Source organism: Rana temporaria, chromosome 1 (genome assembly GCF_905171775.1).
Source record: "Rana temporaria chromosome 1, aRanTem1.1, whole genome shotgun sequence".
Taxonomy (NCBI): Eukaryota; Metazoa; Chordata; class Amphibia; order Anura; family Ranidae; genus Rana; species Rana temporaria.
Genome location: NC_053489.1, coordinates 168953010 through 168978544, shown reverse-complemented (window position 1 = coordinate 168978544; position 25535 = coordinate 168953010). Strand labels below are relative to the sequence as shown.

Genomic DNA, 25535 nt, shown 5'->3' with positions numbered 1-25535 from the left:
ACATCAAGGTGGCCCAACTCACCCTCTTTCTTGTAAATTACCTACCAGAGCATGAAAATATAAGATTTATGAGATTTAATAAAAACTAGTTGAGCATGATGAAATGCGTAAGCGTGGCCTGGTCATAGCTTAGACTAGTAATAAAGAGAAAGATCTGACAGCCACAAGAGGGACATAAGCATCTCACCAATCACAGCCACCCACCCTTGCAGCAACAGGGGTGGATTTTTAAAGTGTTTTATCATCTTTTATAATGCAAGTGTTATCTTCATTTGTTTTTTTATCAATAAAATAATCACAGTGATCACTATACCAGACTTTTATGTTTTTAGAACATTGACCTGCACTAATCTGCTTTCCACCACCTGAGCTGTGGAGGATTGCGGGAGTCCAGAGGAAGATATTGGGATTTTTGAGGAAAGTCCAGCTGGTTAAGTATAGATCTTGTTGACTATACAGAGGCGCAATTTGACCTTTAATATGCTGAGGTGAGAATTTGCCCCAAAGGGGGATTTTGGAGGAGGTTTCCACTTTCACACACTTTGTTTTTTCCCCACTGCATTGAATACATGTATGGACTTGATCACGGATTCACATATGGACACTTTTGTCAATTATAACTGTTGATTTGGATTATGGATTTCATTGATATATCCTTGTGATTTATTTTTTGAAAAAAAACACTATTTGAAGGTAGTGCAGTACATTTAAATTCAATCTTGGGTGATTCTTCCACTTATTGCCTGAAGCCGTTTTATATATGTAACTGGTGTGAATCATTTAACACATGATTTTGTGAAATTACAAAAATTAGGGTGGGGAGACACGTCAGTAATAAAGCTAAAAACACACGCTAAATTATTGCTTAAGAACAGAATATTTAAAGTTATACTAAAATTCATTTTTTTCTATAAAAATAATAAGCATGTTATACTTACGTCCTCTGTGGCAGTGGATTTGCACAGAGAAGCCTGGATCCTCCTTTTCTCTGGTCGCTTTTCTGTGACCCTGGCCCCTCTATCCTGTTCAGTGCCCTCACAGCAAGCAGCTTGCTATGGGAGCACCCGAGCCGAGTCACAGCATCCTGTGTTCATTCAGACATGGAGCCCTGACCCGGCCTGCCCCTTCTCTCCTCTGATTGGCTAGCTGACTTTGATAGACAATGGCGCCGCTATGGCGCCTCAATCAGGAGGGAGAATCTCTGCCAGCTGAGACACTTGTGGACATCGCTGGACAGAGAGGGACCCCAGGTAAGCGTTGGGGGGGGGGGGGCTTCTGCACAAATAAAGCTTTTTATCTTAATGCATAGAATACATTAAGATAAACAACCTTCTGCCTTTGCAACTCCTTTAAAGCCAACAGCTTCCATTTAGACTGTACTACATTGCATATGAGTTTACATCCTGTGTTGGTTAAGGATTGACTTCAAGAAGTTTAAAGAATGCCACAACACAACAGCCAGATAACCAGCATACTATAAAGCAGGAGGTCCAAGAGATGGTGTGGCGAATTTACTAAGGAGGTTAAGAATAAATCACATTAAAAAAAAAAGTAGTGTGAAGATTTACTTCAATTATCCAATCATATGCCAAGGAAATAATAACAAGCATGTACCTTTCACTGGATTGGATGATTGAAGTGAACCTTAGCTCTTTTTTGTGTGAACATTCTCGACTAACTAAGTAAAAAGGCAAGTGGTGGTTTTGCTTGTACTAGGACCTCCGTATTCGTCATACAATATTGTATGCAAATTGTTATTGGAATTTTTCAAAATGTATTAAGGGAAAATGCATATGATGTTAATCATACATTCACCTTTAAACTGTTTTTAAGCAGCAAAATAAAAACAGTGCTATTTCAGAGACTGTTCGATTCTGATCCAGTGCTTTTATACCACTAAAGTTAAATGTCATGCCCTTCTCACAGTTGGAGGGCCCATCATACCAGGTACACAACAGGTATCCCCACATCTAGAGCTTGTGGACCCCTATTTTAATACTAGCCTGTATGTCTAAGTACTGTATATCACATTGGTGTTTCAACAGTAAGACGGCCAAAGAAAAATACATGGGACTTTTTTCCAAAAACACCAAAAAGGACATAATTCATGTTCCTCATTTTCATGTTATCTGGATAATATATTTTTCTTTATTCTTTCTGCAACAAATAATAGAAACAATATAACGTAAAAACTCAAACTGATAAGAAAATTAAACCCACAATAAAAAAGTGTGAAGTCTAATCCAAAGTTTGCAATTATTTGATTACAGAAAATCCAATGTGAGCAAATCTAAGACAAAAGCATAAAAGCTCTAGCTTTGTTCACGGATTAGAAAAAAATAATATTATATAGCTCCTCATTCTCTGTCATCATACTTCTCATTCTCCTCCTGTGACAGGTACCCACATCCTCATACATGGTCGCTGTGCTGTCTGGGAGGGATGCTTTATGCGCTCTGCTGTTTGCCTGCTGGTCTGCCACCTCTGTCCCGGGACAGGCATATGTTTGGTCTTAACTGTATTTACATTACCACTTTGACATACTATGTAAGTAACCAGAATTGACTTACTACCTCTTTTTTGGTGGATCCAATTTTAATACCTTGATCACTAATCAAATCTGTATTCCAGATATCCCACTACATCCGCCCCTGATGAGTGTTTTTCATATACACGAAACGCCGCGTCGGGCTTACAAAGATGTAGCTATATGCGTTTATGGGACCCATTCTGATCAACCAGTACTTCTATGATCTATTTACATTTTATACTTCACCTATTGCGTGGTTATGCCCAACCTCTATGTGGCTATATATGTTGTCATGGACTGTTATTTATTTAATGTATTTTTATATCAATTATTGTATTATGTATGAAATGTATGTTCTGTACTTTTGTACAAGTTATTTGTTTCTACCAAATATTCTACTTTCTCAATACATGAACATTTCATCTATGGCTTGTTTCATTACTTTGTCCCCATTCAGCCCACTGTTTCATTTAAAGTCCCAAATTCCCTTTGTTGCAATTTTCCGCATACGGGATGGAGATATAGTATGGATGTAATCTCATATAAAGTCCAAGACACAAGGATGGAGATACATCACAGACGTATTCTCATTTAAAGTCCCAAACACCTTCGGGTGGTCCCCCCCTTTTTTTCTTATAGTACCAGGGATGGAAACAGTGATCGGCAGCTGGCAGTGTTCCCCTGCCAGCCCTATATGGGGCTGTCCGTGCAAAGTGTGCATAATCTGTCCACACAAACGGCATACTTTAATTATGGTTTAATTTGCCATTCAGTTGCTGAACACACCACTTAGCTGCTTGCAAACATCACGCACTGTTTAGACCTTTTTTTTTTTTTTTTTTTTTGTCTGCATCCCGGGATTGCGATGCACTCACTGTGCTTCCCTTTCCCCCCCCCTTTGGGGGTATGGGCGGTTACCGTCAGTGCATCGGCGTTACGTGCCATCCGAGTGATGTCCTTATTGGGCGTCGCCCTGTTGTATGGCTAGTACCCATCACAGCTGATCAAGTGGGTGTGTGCAGCATCTCTTCAGTACAGGCAATTGTGCTGTCTGATTGAGGGCCCCGCCCCCACACTGGTCAGCTGACGTGACGTTGGGGGCAGTCTGGTGCATTTGCTGGACGTATTTAAGCACCTTCCCAGCTCTTCAGCCAGTGGCCATTTTCTATGCAGGCCTTACAGCTGTCACTAGCTGTGGCCATCCTACTCGCATTCCAGGTATCCTTTGTTAATTTTAATGTATTTGTTATGCCCTTATCCCCCTACTATGTGGGTCACTGTTTGATGGACCTATTCATTCATTCATTACAGATACCTACCTGTACTATAAGGATACACTACAATTTTACTTTACCCATGGTCGCTGTGCTGTCTGGGAGGGATGCTTTATGCGCTCTGCTGTTTGCCTGCTGGTCTGCCACCTCTGTCCCGGGACAGGCATATGTTTGGTCTTAACTGTATTTACATTACCACTTTGACATACTATGTAAGTAACCAGAATTGACTTACTACCTCTTTTTTGGTGGATCCAATTTTAATACCTTGATCACTAATCAAATCTGTATTCCAGATATCCCACTACATCCGCCCCTGATGAGTGTTTTTCATATACACGAAACGCCGCGTCGGGCTTACAAAGATGTAGCTATATGCGTTTATGGGACCCATTCTGATCAACCAGTACTTCTATGATCTATTTACATTTTATACTTCACCTATTGCGTGGTTATGCCCAACCTCTATGTGGCTATATATGTTGTCATGGACTGTTATTTATTTAATGTATTTTTATATCAATTATTGTATTATGTATGAAATGTATGTTCTGTACTTTTGTACAAGTTATTTGTTTCTACCAAATATTCTACTTTCTCAATACATGAACATTTCATCTATGGCTTGTTTCATTACTTTGTCCCCATTCAGCCCACTGTTTCATTTAAAGTCCCAAATTCCCTTTGTTGCAATTTTCCACATCCTCATACATGGCCATCCAGGTGCATTCATTGTATCATTGTTAGTGTGTTTGAAATACATTTTATTTTTTATTTTATTTTTAGAATTCTAAAAAGGTAATTGTTTTGAAGCTGAACATTACTGAGCTTTCTATCAAACCGTCTATCAAGCCTCCTATCAAGCCTGGCAAAACAAAATGGTAACACCTTAGTTCTATATTTTCACTCAGAGAAATGTAAAACTTCATGAAATGTTAACATAAAATTATTTAAGTGTTATAAAATGTACCAATTTAAATTATCACATGCTATTAAAACCTAACATGTTTACATCTTTGATGATTTAAGCGATATTATAACATGCTTTAGCAGGTCAGTTATACCCTTTTATTTGACTGTGTGGTATGTATCGTTACACTATGTATGTACAATTGTAATATACAATATATACAGTAGTTACCTCTACCGATGGCTGTGGTTGATGGCGGGCTGCCCATGCCTGTGCACTAAAATCCCACATTGACTTAAATAGGACATACCGATATATCAGAAGAAGGTAAGTGCAAAGCTGTTGGATGGGGACCCTAAACTATATATTGAAAAGTCTACTGCACTGAGAAAATCTTCATTTGAACAGGTACATATACTTTAAAAGAGAAGTAGGGCCCAAGCTTGTTTTGTTATACTTCTCATCTGGGTCATACGAGTGCACTTACTTTTGCACTCCTGTGACCATGGAATCGGCCATCTGTGGGCTAAAGCCAATTTTTTTTCTGACGTTACAGAGCCACTCCAGTCTGTAAAAGGATTCTGACAATATAAAAAATGTTGGGATCAACCCACAATGTCTGACTGGCAGCTGGGTCAGCCTCTCAGCGTGCCAATGAGAGCACGAGCCAGCCCTTCCCATTTCCTTTCCTGTCTGGTGCTCCAGTGAGCACTGGAGGGGCAGAGCAGAGAGTAGTGACTTGCTCAGTTCTCAGGCTTAAAGGCAATGGGGACCAATGCTGCAGCCATATAGGCGAGTACATATGTCTGTTTTGTTTTTTCTACTTTTGGCACTCTTTAACCGCTTAAGGACCCCTTCACGCCGATATACGTCGGCAGAAGGGCACGGCTGGGCAAATCAGTTACCTGTACGTCGCCTTTAAGAACCCAGCCGTGGGTCGCGAGCGCGCCGCCGACGGCACGCTCGCGACCTGGTCCTGTGCTCCGTGACCGCGGGACCCGATCGCCACCGGTGTTCCGCGATCAAGTCACAGAGCTGAACAACAGGGAGAGGTAAGTGTAAACAAACTTTTCCCTGTTCAATCCTAGTGTGACTGCCACTGATCGTCTGTTCCCTGTCATAGGGAACGGCGATCAGTGATGTCACACGCCAAGCCACGCCCCCACACAGTAGTAATCACTCCCTAGGAAACACTTAACCCCCTTCAGCGCCCCCTACAGGTTAACCCCTTCACTGCCAGTGTAATTTTCACAGTAATCCGTGCATTTTTATAGCACTTTTCGCTGTAAAATGGACGATGGCCCCAAAATAGTGTCAAAATAGTGTCAAAAGTGTCCGATGTGTCCGCCATAATGGCGATCGCTGCCAGAACTAGTAAAAAAAAAAAAAATATTAATAAAAATGCCTTAAAACTATCCCCTATTTTCTAGACGCTATAACTTTTGCGCAAACCAATTAATAAAAGCTTATTGCGATTTTTTTTTATGAAAAATATGTAGAAGAATACGTATCAGCCTAAACTGAGGAAAAATAAAATGTTTTTATATATTTTTGGGTGATGCTTATTATAGAAAAAAATATTGCATTTTTAAAAAAATTGTTGCTCAATTTTTGTTTATAGCGCAACAAATAAAAACCGCAGAGGTGATCAAATACCACCAAAAGAAAGCTCTATTTGTGGGAAAAAAAAGGACATAAAATTTAGTTTGGGAGCCACGTTGCACAACCGCGCAATTGTCAGTTAAAGCGACGCAGTGCCGAATCGCAAAAAGGAGCCTGGTCCTTTAGCTGCATAGTGGTCCGGGGCTTAAGTGGTTAATGCAACAATCCTATGTTTCTATTTTCTACAGCCACTCTGTATTGTGAACCCATCTACCAAGTAAGCATTTCCACTCGCACAATAAAAGTGACATTTAAAACAGGCGTACATTGAAGTACACTGATAACAATTCAAAACCATTTCAAATGTATAGATAAAAAATATCAGCAGGCACCAAACAAGAACAGAACTTGTCATCGCTGTGCTGTCTCCGACTGCATGCATGTTCTTTAAAGCACCTGACCAGAGAACACACCAAAAGAAATGCTATGTGCTGCCTGACTAAGCTCTTTGTGCTGATCGAAAAATAAAATATTACACATTTTGGTAGCCATGATTTTTGTTGCCAAGGAGATGTATAGCATAATGGTGTGTAAATAATTTATAATAATAAAAGCTAAAAACTGTTTACAATTATTTTTGTCATATAAATATGAAATATTATATATAAAATTCATATTTACCATCTCCAGCCATCAGGTGGAGCTGTAAGTTCCTTTTAACATGTTTACTAGGCATTTTTTTTCCTGAAAATAACCTGTTGTGTATGGAGATTAATAACTAAAGCTCAAATTACAAAGAAGGTCAAAAATTTGCACCGATTTTACTGTTTCACTTATTGAATTAGAGAGGTGTCATACACACCTATTACCGATACATCCCAAGTCACATTGTACAAGCCTTCCTAAAAAAAAAGCCAACTGGAGGAAGAAACAATAAAGATTAGGCTTCCAGTCCAAGGTGAGACCAAGCTAACATCCCTGCTATTCCACCAAATGGTTGCTATGGGTATGTGTGTGTAAAGCCTCCTGACAACAAGTGTCCGATGGACAGGTTTAGTTTGGATATTCCGACAGTCTGTATGCTCCATCGGACAATTGTTGTCGAAATGTTGGCTGTGCATGCTCTCAAATTGTCCGACAACAAATATGTTACATTGGATCATCCGATCGTGTGCACACAAATCGGTCGGACTAAAATCCAAAGTACAAACACGCATGCTCAGAAGCAATACTAACCATAAGACAACATTAGCAGAAGTTGACCAAAGGGTGGCGTTAGAGCTGAACAACCATGTCTAGTATGGCCCTACATTTCTGTTTGTTTGGCTGAAAATGTTTTGCCGTGTGTATGCATACCAAGTTCACAACGCTCACAACGCCCTTCGGACAAAAATCCATGGATTTGTCCAATGGAAGTCCGATCGTGTGTATGAGGCTTTAGGCTGGTGTCACATGGCCTCTAAGTACACATCCTTGTGTAAAATTCTGTAGGATTTAAGTAATTCAAAATGTAATTAAACAAGTTTAGTTGTGTAGCGCCTGGCTACTTTCATAGCAGGTGCTGGTGTAAATTTAGAGGGTGGCCAGAGAGTTAGTTGCAACTCTGACCGTGTTTATTTGATTCAATTTTAGGGCCTCTGTATCAGCTTTTGCTGTACTGTGTTTCCACTGTCGTTGTCTGGGGGGCCTCACACCCCGGACCGACAGGTGGCAGCAGTGGAGTCAGGGTAGTGTGGCTACTTCTCCTTCGGCAGCCAATCAGGAGGGTTGATCGCCTCGCTGTGCATGCTGGGGAGGGTTATTTAGGGGGCAGACGCCATCCGCCTGGGCAGTCATGCCACCACCCCGTGTGTGGCCCTCATGGCCGGGGTGTGTGCTTCAGAGTTCCTGGTTTCGGGACCACATTGGTCCGGAGCAAAGAATCTACCTAGCAGACTCAGGGCTGGATTCAGATACAATGGTGTATCTATCCGCCCGGCGTAACGTATCTCAGATACGTTACGCCGCCGTAATTTAGGGCGCAAGTTCCGTATTCAGAAACAACTTGCACCCTTAGTTACGGCGGCGTAACGTATCTGTGTCGGCGTAAGCCCGCCTAATTCAAATGTGGATGATGTGGACGTGTTTTATGTATATTAACTGTGACCCTGCGTATTTGACATATTTGACGAAAAAATCCCAGTGCGCATGCTCGAAATTCCGCCGCAAATCGTCATTGCTTTCGACGTGAATGTAAATTACGTCCAGCCCTATTCGCGAACGACTTCCGCAAACGACGTAAAATTTTCAAAACTCGACGCAGGAACGACGGCCATACTTAACATAGGATACGCCTCATATAGCAGGGGTAACTATACGCCGAAAAAAGCCTAACGTAAACGACCGCGGGCCGGACCTACGTTTCTGAATCGGCGTATATACCCAATTAGCATATTCCTTGTGTAAATATAGGGAAGCGCCACCTAGCGGCCAGCGTAAATATGCAGCCTAAGATACGACGGTGTAAGACACTTACACCTGTCGGATCTTAGGGAAATCTATGCGTAACTGATTCTATGAATCAGGCGCATAGATACGACCGGCCAGACTCAGAGATACGACGGCGTATCTGGAGATACGCCGTCGTATCTTCTCTGTGAATCTACCCCTCAGTGTGTAGACTGAGTCTGCGGCTGCAGAATTGTCCTGTGCTGTCCGTCCCGTGGGAGGGAGCTGACCGATGGAGAACCTGTCTGGGAAATAACGAGCACGAGGCTGGTATCTCGAGAGAGGCCTACTGCTTCATCGAAGGACACTTCGTTTCTGAGAGGCTGGACGATGGTCGCCTATCAGTACTGAGATTGCTAAACGTTGTTCAAGGGAGATCCGGGTGCTTAATCCAGTGTTGAGAAGAATTTTGGACCGAAAACATCTCCACCTTTGGGAAGGTCTGTGGCAGAGACTTTGCTAAAGTTCCGAGTGATACTCTGGCTGCTAGTTCGGTGAGAGCGGCCTATCCAGAGGCACTATACCCACTCTGGCTAGAGTGGCGACGCAATTTGTCGTTGGAAGCAGGACTGCTTCCGGAACCCAGTTAGAAGCCTGATTTCATTTTTTACCACTTCTGCTATCATCTTACCTACTACTACTTTTACAATTTTTACCCCGCTGGGTAATAAAGCACAAGAAAAAGATACCTACAGTGTGGACAATACATTGACTTTATTACAGCTCTCATCCAGTACCCTAGACGGCGGAGAAACAGAGGTAACGTGCCACCCAAATCAAACCAGCAGCTCCTTCGGGGGCAGTGCTACAGTTGCATCTACACAGCTGACTCCATTCGCTCCCTTTGGCTGATTAACCACTTAACGCCGCCGCACAACTATTTATGTCCGCAAAATGGCACGGACAGGCAGAAGGGCGTATATATACGTCCTTGCCTTTCCGCGGGTCGGGGGTCCGATCGGGACCCCCCCCTGCTGCGTGCGGATTCCCGCGGGGAGGGATCCGGGACGACGGCGCGTCTATTCGTTTATAGCCGCTCCGTCGCGATCGCTCCCCGGAGCTGAAGAACGGGGAGAGCCGTATGTAAACACTGCTTCACTGTGGCGGCTGCATTGATCGAGTGATCCCTTTTATCGGGAGACTCGATCGATGATGTCAGTCCTACAGCCACACCCCCCTACAGTTGTAAACACACACTAGGTGAACCCTAACTCCTACAGCGCCCCCTGTGGTTAACTCCCAAACTGCAACTGTCATTTTCACAATAAACAATGCAATTTAAATGCATTTTTTGCTGTGAAAATGACAATGGTCCCAAAAATGTGTCAAAATTGACCGAAGTGTCCGCCATAATGTCGCAGTCACGGAAAAAAAAAAAAAAATCGCTGATCGCCGCCAATAGTAGTAAAAAAAAAAAAAATTAATAAAAATGCAAAAAAACTATCACCTCTGCGGTTTTTATTTTTTGCGCTATAAACAAAAATAGAGCGACAATTTTGAAAAAAATTCAATATTTTTTACTTTTTGCTATAATAAATATCCCCCAAAAACATATATAAAAAAACTATCCCCTATTTTGTAAACGCTATAAATTTTGCGCAAACCAATCGATAAACAATCGATTTTTTTTTACCAAAAATATGTAGAAGAATACGTATCGGCCTAAACTGAGGAAAATTTTTTTTTTTTATATATGTTTTTGGGGGGTATTTATTATAGCAAAAAGTAAAAAATATTGCATTTTTTTCAAAATTGTCGCTCTATTTTTGTTTATAGCGCAAAAAATAAAAACCACAGAGGTGATCAAATACCACCAAAAGAAAGCTCTATTTGTGGGGAAAAAAGGACGCCAATTTTGTTTGGGAGCCACGTCGCACGACCGCGCAATTGTCTGTTAAAGCGACGCAGTGCCGAATCGCAAAACCTGGCCTGGGCATTTAGCAACAAAATGGTCCGGGGCTTAAGTGGTTAAAGTTAGAAGAGAATTCATTTTTTAATCTATGACTGAGCATTTTAATAACTTGTACCACCAAGAAAATGATACAAAACCAGTTTTTCACTCCAGGCTACATTCACATATTACCCAAAGAAGAAAAAAAAAAAGTTTAAAAACGTTGAAAAGCTTTAAAAATAAGAATACTGGTCAAGGAGCAGTATGTTTTTACAGCACTATGAGAAAAAAGAACACAACAGCGTTGTCTTCACACCTGGGCATTGTGCGTGGGATTGATCACATCATATACTTCGCTGGGCAAAACCTTAACGGATATGTTCATAAAAGGCAAGTATAAAGCAATATAAAACAAACAGGCATTGTCGCTCTGGAATAATCCTGGAGATTAAAATAGATCCATCTATAGATATAGTGCAAAAAGGTAATTAGCTGAAGGTAACAGATTGCTATTTTACACTAGAGAAGTTGGGCTACTTTCATGCCTTTGAAAGGATGAGAGCTAAAGGCTTTGACTGACTGCTGTTTTAAGGTTTTAGTGAACAGTAGCATATTGCATTTCAGCTTGTGTAATTAATTATATTTAATTTTGTTACATACAGATAGCTTGCTTTTGCTGCAAGCATATGATGTACTCATGTACCAGTCAAAGCTCTTTTCAGCTTAACAAGGATTTCGAAATGTTACATTTTCTTACTGGTTAAAGTAGTATTGAAGTCACATTTTTAGATTTTGCCCTACAGGTAAGCTTATGAAAAAAAATAAAACATCTTTGGCCAGATTCACGTAGAGGCGCGTATCTTTATGCTGGCGTAGCGCATCCCATTTACACTACGCCGACGTAACATAGTGAGGCAAGTACTGTATTCACAAAGCACTTGCCTCCTAAGTTACGTTGGCGTATCGCAAATGGCCCAGCGTAACCCCGCCAAATTCAAAATAGGCAGGTAGGGGGCGTGACCCCATGTAAATGAGGGCCAAGTGCTCAGAATCACGCCGCAAATACTCAATGCTTTCGACGTGAACGTAACCTACGCCAAGCCCTATTCACGTACGCTTACGCAAACGACGTGAAATACGACGGCTCTTCCGACGTCCATACCTTGCATGGGCTGCGCCATCTTTTTGGTGGTTTAGCTTTACGCCGGAAAAACACCTTACGTAAACAGCGTATCGGGCGCAAGTACGTTCGTGAATAGGCGTATCTTGCTCATTTACATATTCTAGGCGTAAATCAACGTACACGCCCCTAGCGGCCAGCGTAAATATGCAGCTAAGATACGACGGCGTAGGAGACTTACGCCGGTCGTATCTTAGCAACAGAGAAGCGTATCTCAGTTTGAGAATACGCTTATAGATACAAGGGCGCCGCATTCGGACTTACGACGGCGTATCTACTGAGTCTTTATGAATCTGGCTACTTATCTGTAGGTGCCTGTGAAACACCCTGAACTTGCACTGTTTAGCCGATGATGTCACTGACACATGAGCAGTGAATACAGAATACAGAGTGCCGTTCCAAAATGGTGACACCAGTACGCATGCACAGAAATGACGGCCTGGTCATTCAAACGGCCGGAGAGCGCAAACTTGTAATGAAGATTGGGAGCAGATGGTAGTGCTGGGAGTGGTGATGGCTCAGCACTGAAGGGCTCTGTTCCATAAGGTAAGTCACCCTTTCAGGTGCTACTTGCTGCAAAGGCTAGTTATAGGTGGGGGAAGTGGCCATCTGTTTGTACTGTTGGAATACTGGGGAGGGGACACACTGAACACCTTTGCTGCCATTTTGCTATATACTGGGTGTCCAGTGTTCCCCTGTGCCTTTAAAGGAGAGGTGGGCTCCCTACAGGCTTACCTGCCCTCTGCCTATCCATCATAATGCATGTGCTTCTACTGTGGAGACTCAAAATTAGAGTTAGGACTGCAGAGAACACTGGGGTGGCGGGAAGTGGCTCTGCAGCTTACGCATTTATTTGCAAACAAAACCCCTATTTTTTTACGCATACTGTTAGACAGGATAATTTGGTAGGTTGCAGACTGGTTGGTAAGTTGAGCTGGGAATCTTCTTTGGTTTTGTTTGACATAAATCTGCAGTGGGACCATTTAATTATATTTTCGTACAGTTTAATACCACTTTAACATTACTTAGTCCTCTTTATAACTAGGGACAAATATCTGGAATGTACACAATCTGCCTTCCGCACCCTGGGTACAATCTGAACTAAATGTTAGTACCCACTGGTACACCATCCAACCCTGTCAAGCTGCAATAGCTTTCACCCTCTCATAGAAATGTACAGGACACCAGTAAGGATGAGCTCCGGCGTGTTCGCATAGAACACGTGCAGAGCCCGCCAGGAAGTGAGCATTGCGCTGTACTAATCACAGCCAGGGAGACATTGTCTCGATGCTCAGCTGCAGGGATCGTGATTAGCACAGCGCCGTGCACACTTCCTGGGGGGCTCTGCACGTGTTCTATGCGAACAAGCCAGAGCTCATCCTTAGTCACCAGCAGTGGAGTTAGATGGGCCAGGGTCTCTTGCACCGGGGCTAAGAATCCAATGTTCATGGGACCTAATTAATGCACTAAGAGACAGTGAAGGAAAAACGACTTTAAAAAGTAATAGAAATGGAGATGAAGTGATTTAACCACTTACCGCCCGATAACAGTACATTTACTGCTAGTGGGCGGCACAGCAACATACTGAAACATTGCGCTATACTTACTGTTTTTTTGGCGCATGTTCTTGTGCCCCCTGCCGATCTGTGCTGTAATTGGACACCACTGGCAGGTGACAGGGTGTCAGGACCTGGTTCATCAGCTGGTGGCAGTGTGCTTCCCTGGGCTTATGAGCTTATGTTCCAGTGACCACCAGTGGGTGTCTCCCAGCAGCCAGCAGGTTCCTGCAATCAGTTCCACCTGGCCCCAGCTGCTGGCAGTTTACTTAGGTCCCACCTCTACTACTGCAACTCGGGGAACCCTGCTGACAGCGGAGTACTCTACCTTTGCTAAAGACGTGGTGGCCGGATTCCCAGCCCGCTCCTTAACCCCTTCCAGCCCGGCCTATAGCAGAATGATGCCCGGGTGGTGGTTCCGTTATCCTGACTGGACTTCGTTCAGGATAACAAGCTGGCGCACGCCCGTGGGGGCACATAGCGCCACGATCGGTAGTGCAGTGTGTCAGTCAGAAACGCCGCAACTCTGATCTAGGTAAAGAGCCTCTAAAGGAGTAGAGGAGAGCTGATCGGCTGCTCTCCTAACAGGGGGGTCTGATTGATTATCAGCGCAGACCCCCCTGAGGATGCCCACCCAGGACCACCAGGGATGCCCACCATGGAAGACCACTAGGTATGCCACCCATGACCACCAGGGATACCAATCAGTGCCCATAAATGATGCCAATCAGTGCCTCCTTATCAGTGATGCCCAATAGTGCCACCTATCAGTGCCCACCATTTGTACCCATCAATGCAGCCTTTCAGTGCCCAGTGTCGCCTATCGGTGCCCATCAGTGCTACACTTTAGTGCCCCTCATCAGTGCCATCTCATTGGTGCAGCCTCATCAGTGCCCGTCAGTGCAGGAGAAAAACGTATTTACAACATTTTATAACAGAAAAAAAAAAATTGTCGGTCTTTTTTTAATTTTTTTTAGAAAAAAATAAAAACCCCAGTGGGGATCAAATTCCACCAAAAGACAGCTCTATTTGTGGGAACAAAATGATAAAAAAAATTGGGTACAGTGTTGCATGACCGCGCAATTGTCATTTAAAAAGTGACAGCGCTGAAAGCTGAAAATTGGCTTGGACAGGAAGAGGGGGAAGTGCCCTGTATTGAAGTGGTTAACCAGCTATTCACTGGTTTTCCATCAGCCACTTTAAAGCTGCAGCTCCCATAAAACGTATCTTACACACTAGCCTAAACGCTGCTAAATACCGGAAAAACAACGCTAAAACATTACCGTATTTTGTCCAGCATTTCTAAAGCAGTTTTCAGGTTTCTAATGTGCATGAAGCCTAAAAAAGGGTAAAACCTACCGGCGATTAAAGTGGTTAAAAAGTGTTAGCTATACAGTACTTATTCCAAGTCAGTCACATACAAACTAACAAGCAACAATAAAACCCCTGTGTTTTTAACTCCCACTTTGCTCACATGCAACTCCTGACCAGTAAGTTGAGAGAAAATAATGTATTAGTGCAGTAATGTTATGCCCTTTGCTCAGGAATGTAAATAATTTGTATCATGCCAGAGGGAGAAGGTTCTGTGAGTGGAGGCACGCCAAGAATGTTTTTATAGTTTTCTAATATTTGCATGCGTCTTTATTCACAGATCAATCTCCCTCTGGTGCAGTGTTAGCCTGTGAAAAAAAAAATTGAGATGCAACAATGTAAAAAAAAAAAAAAAAAAAAAAAAAAAAAACACTAAATGTAAGTACTAAATATCACAAAACAAATATTTACCCAATTCCGTAATCAAGGTTTTTTTATTTAGAAAATTCATTATTTTTGGTGTAAATACCGTTATTTCAAAGGCAAAGATTAGTACAGCCTCATCAGTGGCCGTCAATGAAGGAGAAAACTAAATGTTATAATATAATTTTTTGTTTAGCAAAATATAAAAAAAAAACAGAGGTGCTCAAATACCACAAAAAGAAAGGTCTATTTGTGGGAGGAAAATGATAAACATTTTGGCCCAGATTCACAAAGGACTTACGACGGCGTATCTCCAGCTACGCCGTCGTAAGTCCGAATGTGTGCCGTCGTATCTCGGCGCCTGATTCAAAGAATCAGATACGCCGGAATTTGGCCAAGATCCGACCGACGTAAGTCTCTTACGACGTCGTATCTTGGGTGCATATTTACGCTGGCCGCTAGGGGCGCTTCCATAGATTTACGCGTAGAATATGCAAATGAGCAAGATACGCTGATTCACGAACGTACTTGCGCCCGCCGTCGTTTGCATAAGGTGTTTTGTAGGCGTAAAGTTACCCCTGCTATATGAGGCGCAGCCAATGTTAAGTATGGACGTCGGAACAGCGTAGAATTTGACGTGGTTTACGTTGTTTGCGCAAGTCGTACGTGAATGGGGCTGGGCATAGGTTACGTTCACGTCGAAAGCATTGAGTATTTGCGACGTGATTCTGAGCATGCGCACTGGGATACGTCCACAGGCGGCGCATGCACCGTTCGTTCGGCCCCTCATTTGCATGGGGTCACGGCTCATTTTAATACAACACGCCCACTGCCTTGTTCATTTGAATTACCCGGGCTTACGCCGGCCCATTTACGCTACGCCGCCGTAACTTAGGGCGCAAGTTCTTTCTGAATACGGTACTCGCCTCTCTAAGTTACGGCGGCGTAGCGTATATGAGATGCCTAAAGATACGCGATTCTTTCTGAATCCGGCCCTTCTTTTTTTTTGGGGGGGGTAATCGTACAATTGTCATTAAAAGTGTGACAGGGCAGAAAGTATTGAAGTGGCTAATCTGGGGTTAGGTCTACAAGCAGATTTAAATATACTAACATATTGAAGCTGAACTCCAGCTCACACTGCAGTTACAGCCAACATTTTATTTTATTTAATTTTGGGATACAGGTTTTGCATAAATAAATAAAAGCTGATCATTGTAAACACCCTTGTCAATGTTAAAGCGGTGGTTCCCCCTTAAAAACGACTTTTTCTTATTCCACTGCCCCCCCCACATTCCATCACGATTAGGGCTCTTATTATTTTTTTCATGCTGTACATACCTTAGTACAGCATATTCACCTGTGCATCCGGGTTGCGAGTCCAGCGGGAGTGGGCGTTCCTCACACGCTGGTGATTTACGTTTTGCCCAAAAACGAGCTCCCCCCCGTCGCGTAAGCCACGTCACGATTGGCGAAAGGAGCCGAACGGCGATGCGCATGCGCAGTATAGCGCCGACTCGCCGTTCGGGTCCTTTCGCCAACCGTGACGCGGCTTATGCGACGGGGGGAGCTCGTTTTTGGGCAAAACGTCAATCACCAGCGTGTGAGGAATGCCCATTCCCGCGGGACTCGCAACCCGGATGCACGGGTGAATATGCTGTACTAAGGTATGTACAGCATGAAAAAAATAATAAGAGCCCTAATCGTGATGGAATGTGGGGGGGCAGTGGAATAAGAAAAAGTCGTTTTTAAGGGGGAACCACCCCTTTAAATGGTTTGTCTCAGCCCTCTACATTTACAGAAGAGCTTGTTCTGTTGAAAAGCAATAGACTTACTGGCTGGATCAGCCGATGGAAATAAAGGAAAAGGGGCCTAAAAAGAAAACAAATGCAGCCATCACTTCCAAGAATGGGTGAGCTGCAATATAATATTTGTTTGGGGTTTAATACCCCTAAATCAAGCAAAAACTAGGAAAAGTTATAAAATGCATTTTAGTGAGGTATTTTGGTGCTCATTTCATGGAAAGCATATTTTTTTTTAACCCTCTAAAGTGCCCTTAGAGAAGGGATCTCAAAACTATGGCCCTCCAGCTGTTGAAGAACTCCAACAAGGCATTGTAAAACTGACATTCGTAGACTAGGCATGATGGGAATTGTAGTTCCTGAACAACTGGAGGGCTGTAGTTTGGAGACCCCCCTCCCCGTAGAGTGACAAACCGAAAGGATTTTTAATGCAGGAGAGAAATACTGGGGTTGGTTCACTAAAACTGGATAGTACAAAATCTGGTGCAGCTGTGCATGGTAGCCAATCAGCTTCCAGGTTTATTTATCAAAGCTTAATTGAAAAAGCTGAAGTTAGAAGCTGATTGGCTACCATGCACAGCTGCACCAGATTTAGTTTTAGTAAAAAAACACACTGTGTCTCTTATGCGTTAAAGTTCCTCATCTGCTTACATGCCCTGTACGCTGAGTTACGCATGCGCAGCTAAGTGTACAATTTTGGCAATGCTGAGATTAATGTGCTCATGTGCATGCACGGGAGTGACGTTGTCTTGGCCTGGCCAATTAAAATGGGCGAAGACTGGTACGCAGAAGCCAACTGGCCAAAGATATCAGCAACTCACAGTGCTGAAGAGGAGGCGAGAATAGTTCTACTGGATAACACTCCTGGTGGTCCTTTAAAGTGGAGTTCCACCCATAAATATAACATTACATCAGTAGTTTTAAAAAAATGTCATTAGTCCTTTAAGAAAAAAAAACATTTTTTTTAGATGCCTTCAAAGTGTTGTTGCTAGGCAGAATAGTTAATCTTCCCTCTTCCTGCACCTAGGTGCTTAAGCTTCCTAACCTACACCGCACAGACTCCTGGGAATGTAGTGGGTGTAACTTTCCAGGAGTCTGTGCACTCCCCAGTCTCGAAGAATCATGTGACTTGGACAGTACAGGTGCTGAAACCTGATCTGAAACCTATTACACTGCTTGTGCAGCACTGAGCATGTGCGAGATCTGCAAGGCTGAAATCCAGGAAGTCATACAGTCTGGCTTCATGATGCCCACACTTAAGATGGCCCCAGTCAATTTCTATTTTATAAAGTGTCTAAATGCTGTAACAACCTAACTAAACGGACCTTAGTTTACAGACTAACTTTACTAGAATACATTAAGCTTGTGTATTACAGGGGTATTTATATTTAAAAAGTCAAATTGTGGCCGGAACTCCGCTTTAAGTGGGTTTAACCTCTTGGGACCCGCGCTATAGTCAAATGACGGCTACAGCGCGGATCCGAAAATCCAAGTGGACGTCAATTGACGTCCGCCCCTTTGCGCGTTCCCCGCGCGCGCTCCAGAGCGTGCAGCGGGGAACTGCTGTGCTGGCCGTGTCCCTTGGACACAGCCAATCACAGATCGCCGCGAACGGCCAATCATAGTGGCCGTTTGCGATGCGATCTGTGCGGCCAATGAGAGATGATCTCATATGTAAACATATGAGATCATCTCTCATTGCCGTTTTACACAGAGACAGCGGTGCGGTCTCTGGAGAGGAGACCGATCTGTGTCCCTTGTACATAGGGACATAGATCGGTCACCCCCCCCAGTCACCCCCCCTCCACCCACAGTTAGAACACTAATTAGGGTACACATTGAACCCCTTCCTCACCCCCTAGTGTTAACCCCTTCAATGCCAGTCACATTTATACTGTAATTAGTGAATATTTATAGCACTGATCGCAGTATAAATGTGAATGGCGCCAAAAATGTGTCAAAAGTGTCCGATGTGTCCGCCATAACGTCGCAGTCCCAATAAAAATCGCAGATCGCCGCCATTTCTAGTAAAAAAAAAAATAATAAAAAATAATAATTCTGTCCCCTATTTTGTAGGCGCTATAACTTTTGCGCAAACCAGTCGCTTATTGTGATTTTTTTTTTTTTACCAAAAATATGTAGAAGAATACGTATCGGCCTAAACTGAGAAAAATAATGTTGTTTTTTTTTTAAATTGGGATATTTATTATAGCAACACGTAAAAAATATTGTATTTTTTTCAAAATTGTTGCTCTTTTTTGTTTATAGCGCAAAAAATAAAAACTGCACAGGCGATCAAATACCACCAAAAGAAAGCTCTATTTGTGGGGAAAAAGGGACGTCAATTTTGTTTGGGAGCCACGTTGCACGACTGCGCAATTGTTAGTTAAAGCGACGCAGTGCCGAAAGCTGAAATTTCACCTGGGCAGGAGGGGGGTATATGTGCCCAGTAAGAAAGTGGTTAATGTCCTGGAGGCGACGCAGCTTCTCTACCATGTAACTGCTGTGAGTGACATCACAGTGGTTTGTCCTCCTGGCTCCCAATCAGAAGCCTTGAACAAGAGTTGTCCATCAGTGTTCTGGGAATGCGCAGTGAACACTCTCAGCACACAGCCCCATGCTGCCTCGGATGCAAATGCGCAGCGGTTGAGCGCTAAATAAATCCCACTTTTCGTACATTACACATTCAGAAAAAGGTTCTAAAATCGTCACTTAAAACTGGGTAAGCAAAATACTAGTTTTCCATGGCTAAAACCATCATGTCAACACATGTTTGTAAACTGCACTTTAATACATTGTAAATATGCACTTCTTCTTATAAAGGGAATAGTAACATCCAAATGTCATTATAGAGAATTATAAAGGTCTGCTGTGTAAATTGTTGGTGCTCTATAAATACCTGTAATAAACAAAAATGATGGAATACAATAAGTCTAGTAAATATGATTGGACCATAGAGCAGCACTAATTTCAGCAGCAAAGTGTCCCCAAACATATGAATTATTAGTAAGGGAGAGCTGAACTTTATACATAAGAAGCTGCCCCCTGTTATCTACATACATGGTACATTATGTACCACATGTCCCCAATCACACAAGGAGTCGGGCACCGTGGAGGCTGGTCACCCCCTGTACATGGCACCTATCTCTGTCCCAGAAGAGGGTACTTACAGCCTGTCTTCTCCATCAGTTCCTGAGTCACCGCAGACCGAGACTGTGTCAGCCCCATAGTGCGCTCCGCGGGTCCGATCCTCCGATAGCAGGGACCAATCCAAAGAGCCCGGGACCCTCTCCAGCTACTTCCAGCCCCGGAGATTCATCCAGCGGCTCCTCCACTGAATGGCAGCTGTGTATTCTGTCCAGACGGGAGCCGTGTGTTCCTAGCAGAAGATTCTCAGCACAATCCCCGTCTAGTTCCTCTCTACACTTCTCTCTGAGTCCAGGAAGCCTACAGACTAATTACAACAGACTCGGTGCCACTTGTCCCATGGGTCCTTGTGCCTGCCGTGTTCTACCTCCTTCAGCTACAGTTCTACACAATGCAGCTGTGCATGCTCAGGGAGGGGAGAGCAATGACATGCACTCACATGCCGGCTCTGTCTCTGCTAAGTACAGACAGTGATACACTTTACCCACACCACACCATGGTGTCACTGCCTGAGCCAATCATCTTATGATTATTAATAATTATCATGGTGTCACTGCCTGAGCCAATCATCATCATCTTCTTATGATTATTAATTATTACCATGGTGGCACTGCCTGAGCCAATCATCATCTTATGACTATTATTATTATCATGATGTCACTGCCTGAGAAAAGCATCATCATACAAATCATCATCATCTTATTATTATTATTATTATTATTATTATTATTACTGATATTATTATTTTTTAACATGGTGTCACTGCCTTGCCAAAACATCATATAAATCATCATCATCATCTTATTATTATTATTACTAATATTATTAATTATTAACATGGCGTCACTGCTTGGGCAAATCATCATCTTATTATTATTATTATTAATAACATGGTATCACTGCCTGGGCAAATTATCATCATATAAATCATCATCATAATATAAAAATAATAATACTAATGATGACAACAATAATAATAATAATAATACAAAATTATGACTATTTTTATGATGATGGTTATAATAATAAGTTGATGATTATATTAATAATAGTTCAACAATAATTTATTTGCATAGATTATACATTTGAGTTTGGATCAGTTTAACAGTATCAACTTAACCAGTCAAGTTTTTTTTTTTAGTCTCTGTTTCACACCTTATAATATTTAGCTTTCTTACCCTCATTTATTATACATCATTTTGTTGGGGTTGAAGGGGGCAGATAGGGCTTTCATTTTGTTCTAGAATTGGATATATATATATACACACACACACACACAGTGCCGGGACAAGGTCATCCAGCACCCAGTGCGAAGATGGCAAACTGCGCCCCCCCCCCCAGGTGGAGGGGGCAGGGCTAATTGCGGCGCACAGCACTAAAGGCTCCATTCACGCCTTTGCAGATATGATGGAGTATGTGTGGTTTTGTAAAGTACATAGAGGACAGTCCATTCATTTAAATGGGTTGCCCTACACATGAAGGATGCACAAAAGAACCTTTTTAAAAAATCACACTGCACTAAAACGCATGGTACTTTGTTATCATGCGTTTTGCAGGTGAACAAGCGCAAAAGCAAGGTGTGTGTTGTGCAATTAAGAATTAACATGGTCAGTGCACACCTGTAAAAGAGCTGTGTGTGTTTGTGTATTGCAGGAATGCACACAATTTTGCACACATTCCTGCAATGCACAAATGTCTACCTAGGAAAGAGGGAATTGATAAAAGTTAAAAATCTCTCTAATAAAACAATAAAGTAGGCCAGTCACATACACATTTCAAGTAAAACAAAACAAAACCACTTAACACTGTCCCCATCAGAAGCCCCCTGTCAGAGTCCCCCTTTAGATCAGGTGTCCCCATCAGAGTCCCCCTTTACATCAGCTGCCTCATCACAGTGCCCCCTTACACAATATGTCCCCATCAGAGTGCCCCCCTTACACAATATATCTCCATCAGAGTGCTCCCTTACTTAATGTGTCCCAATCCCAGTACCCCCCTTACTCAATGTGTTCCCATCCCAGTTCCCCCCTTACTCAATGTGTCCCCATCCCAGTCCACCCCTTACTCAATGTGTCCCCATCACAGTGCCCCCTTACTCAATGTGTCCCCATCCCAGTCCACCCCTTACTCAATTTGTCCCCATCCCAGTCCCCCCCCTTACTTAATGTGTCCCCATCCCAGTCCCCCCTTACTCAATGTGTCCCCATCCCAGTCCCCCCCCTTACTTAATGTGTCCCCATCCCAGTCCCCCCTTACTCAATGTGTCCCCATCCCAGTCCACCCCTTACTCAATGTGTTCCCATCAGAGTGCCTCCTTACTCAATGTGTCCCCATCAGAGTGCCTCCTTACTCAATGTGTCCCCATCACAGTGCCCCTTACTCAATTTGGGCCATCAGAGTGCCCACTCACACAATTTGTCCTCATCACAGTGCCCTATTTACAGTTTTCCCACCACAGTGCCCCCATCACAGTGTCCCCATTAAGGATGAGCTCCGGTGTGTTCGCACACCCCACGTGCAGAGCCAGCCAGGAAGCCGGCACTGTGCTGCACTAATCACAGGCAGTGAGAGGTTTCCCGATCTCTGCAGCCGCGCATCAGGCTTATCCTTAGTCCCCATCACAGTGCCCCCTTACACAATGTGTCCCCATCACAGTGCCCCAATTTATCAGTTGTCACCCAGCCCCATGTGTACTTACAGCTCTTCTGAATGAAGGCAGCTTCTCCCTCCTCTCCACAGTCATGTGATAAGTGATATGACAAGAGGCGAGAGGAAGGAACGTCTGCCGGCTGTCTATCTCCCCCTGCAGGCTGGAGGTAGGAGAAACCCTAATCCTCCCTCCAACAAGTGTCAGTCAGCAGCTGCTCCGTGTGACAAAAGTGAAATTGCGATCACTCCTGTTAGTGAGGAACGGCACAAGAAGTGAGCCTCCCCTCAACACAGCGCCCAAGGCAGATGCCTGCTTGGCCTCACCCTTGTACCGCCACTAGATATATATATATATATATATATATATATATATATATATATATATATATATATATATATATATATATATATATATATATATATATATATATATATACACAGAGAGAGAGGGAGAGAGATAGATATATTTTAGTATCTTTATTTATTTGATTTTGAAAAAATAGTGAAAAATGCGACAGTTTGCAATTTATGTAATTTTTATACAATGCAAGCATTTTCTGCTATTTACAATGCACACTGGAAATATTGAACTTGAGGTCAAGTTGGTGTTTGTGTGGGCACTGAATTAGAATGCAGTGACACTTTCATAGGTATGTGATCACTAGGGTTGCCACCTCTTCCCTTTAAAACAGAACACATATGAATTACACAGGTTCTGTGGCTGATTAAGGTGGTAATTGAACTCAAGCGGAGCCTTATCTAAATTAAATTAGCCTCAGAACCTGTGGAATTCATATGTGTTCTGTTTTAAAGGGATGAGGTGGCAACCCTAGTGATCACTAAAATTGGCATACCAAATTAATACAGTAAATACAAATCTCCAAAGCATTCAGTGTAACTGTAGAGACCTGGAAATGATGGGAGAATATATACTGTGTGTATACTGTATACACACATTTCATACTGACCGAGATTCGAAGATTAAAACTTGGGACTATGACTTGGGGCAGTATGCAAGGAGCTATTTTTTTGGGTAATGCAAGCAGTGGCGGTTGGTGCTCCGAATTTTTTTTTTGGGGGGGGGGGGGGGGCGCAAACAAACTGAACAACATCAATTGCAGCCTCACTGTGCCCATCAAATGCAGTCACTGTGCCCATCAAATGCAGCCACTGTGCCCATCAAACGCAGCCACTGTGCCCATCAAATGCAGCCACTGTGCCATCAAACGCAGCCACTGTACCCATAAATTGCCACCACTGTGCCCATCATTAAACGCAGCCACTGTGCCCATCAAACGCAGCCCCTGTACCCATAAATTGCCACCACTGTGCCCATTAAACGCTGCCACTAAGCCCACCAAGCACAGCCACTGTGCCCATCAAACGCAGCCCCTGTACCCATAAATTGCCACCACTGTGCCATAAGTTACTGTAACCATCAATTGCTGCCAGTGTGCCCCATCAATTGCCGCCAGTGTGCCCCATCAATTGCCACCAGTGTGCCCCATCAATTGCCACCAGTTTGCCCCATTAATTGCCGCCAGTTTGCCCCATCAATTGCCACCAGTTTACCCCATCAATTACTGGCAGTTTGCCCCATCAATTGCCACCAGTGTGCCCCCCCGCCCGGGACTTACCCGTCTCAGGTCAGCGCTGTCCACGCTCCCTCCAAGTCCTTGATGCCTTCTCCCGTCCTCTTCTGCTATGCACAGAGCCTGTCGTTTCAGCCAATCAGGTGACAGGCAACCAGACTTGGTGCACCTGATTGGCTGAGAGGCGGGTCACTGTTAGGGAAGCGATTTATTCGATTCCCTAACACAACACTGTGTAAACAGCGAATGCACAGCTGTGCGCCCGCTGTTTACCAATTTGGAAGCCTATTAGAGCCCACAAGCTCTAATAAGGATGCCTATTAGAGCCCACAAGCTCTAATCATGCACTTCCAAAAACACCCCCTCCGCTGTAATTCAGATGCCTTGCGCCCGACAAGGGACCGGGCACCTGAATAGGGGGCGGCAGCGGCGACAATAGATACATTCACGCAATGCATAAATCTATCTATTAGAGATTGATGTGTGCAGAAGAGAGGGGGGCGGTGCTCCTCCACCATATGAACGCACCGCCACTGAATGCAAGTGTGCCCAATACTCCTTGCAAATCCTCCTAGTGTATGTACATTGCACAATGCATGCAGGGACAATATAACTCCTGTGTATGCACCACAGAACCTTGAAGACGTGGCAGGGGTAAATGGAAGCAGCGGCAAATGAAACATGGATTGGAGCGTGAACCTGTCATGATGGAGGAGGACATATTGAGAGGTAAAAGAGCCATAAAGAGCAAGTATGCTGTCACAATGATATTCATAGCAAAAATTGTATTACTAATTATAAATCTAAGAGTCTAGGCTCCGACACCCTATAAAGCTGTAGAAACAGTGATTTCCAGCTTACAGGGGCATCAGCCAGGTATGGTATATACATAGTTACATTGGTCCAAGCTGGATCAGCGTGACTATGTATAAAAATATCCACATGTGGGATTCTTTCTTTAAGTATGCTGATCAAATTCTATCAAGGATCTAAGGGCCAGATTCTCGTAGATCGGCGTAAAACTATGCGGCCGTAACGTATCTCGTTTAGGTTACGCGGCAAGTGCTTGATTCACAAAGCACTTGCCTGTAAAGTTGCGGCGTAGCGTAAATTCTCTGGCGCAAGCCCGCCTAATTCAAATGATCCAGGTAGGGGGCGTGGATCATTTAAATTATGCACATTCC

At 43.4% G+C, this 25535-nt stretch overlaps 1 protein-coding gene and 1 long non-coding RNA gene across 2 annotated transcripts in view; one reads left to right on the top strand and one right to left on the bottom strand.

The window, feature by feature from the left end:
* The window catches only part of TESC (tescalcin), a 79419-nt gene extending 58882 nt beyond the window's left edge, over positions 1–20537 (bottom strand). The window contains exon 1 of the mRNA XM_040345942.1: positions 20134–20537. Coding sequence (XP_040201876.1) covers positions 20134–20191 — 58 coding nt within the window. The 5' untranslated portion in view covers positions 20192–20537. The remainder of the gene's footprint in view (positions 1–20133) is intronic.
* On the top strand, positions 3528–4142 carry LOC120933015. Its single transcript, XR_005748053.1, has 3 exons — positions 3528–3748; positions 3842–4016; positions 4101–4142. It is a non-coding gene; the product is annotated as an uncharacterized LOC120933015 (long non-coding RNA).
* Positions 20538–25535: the final 4998 nt, after the last annotated feature.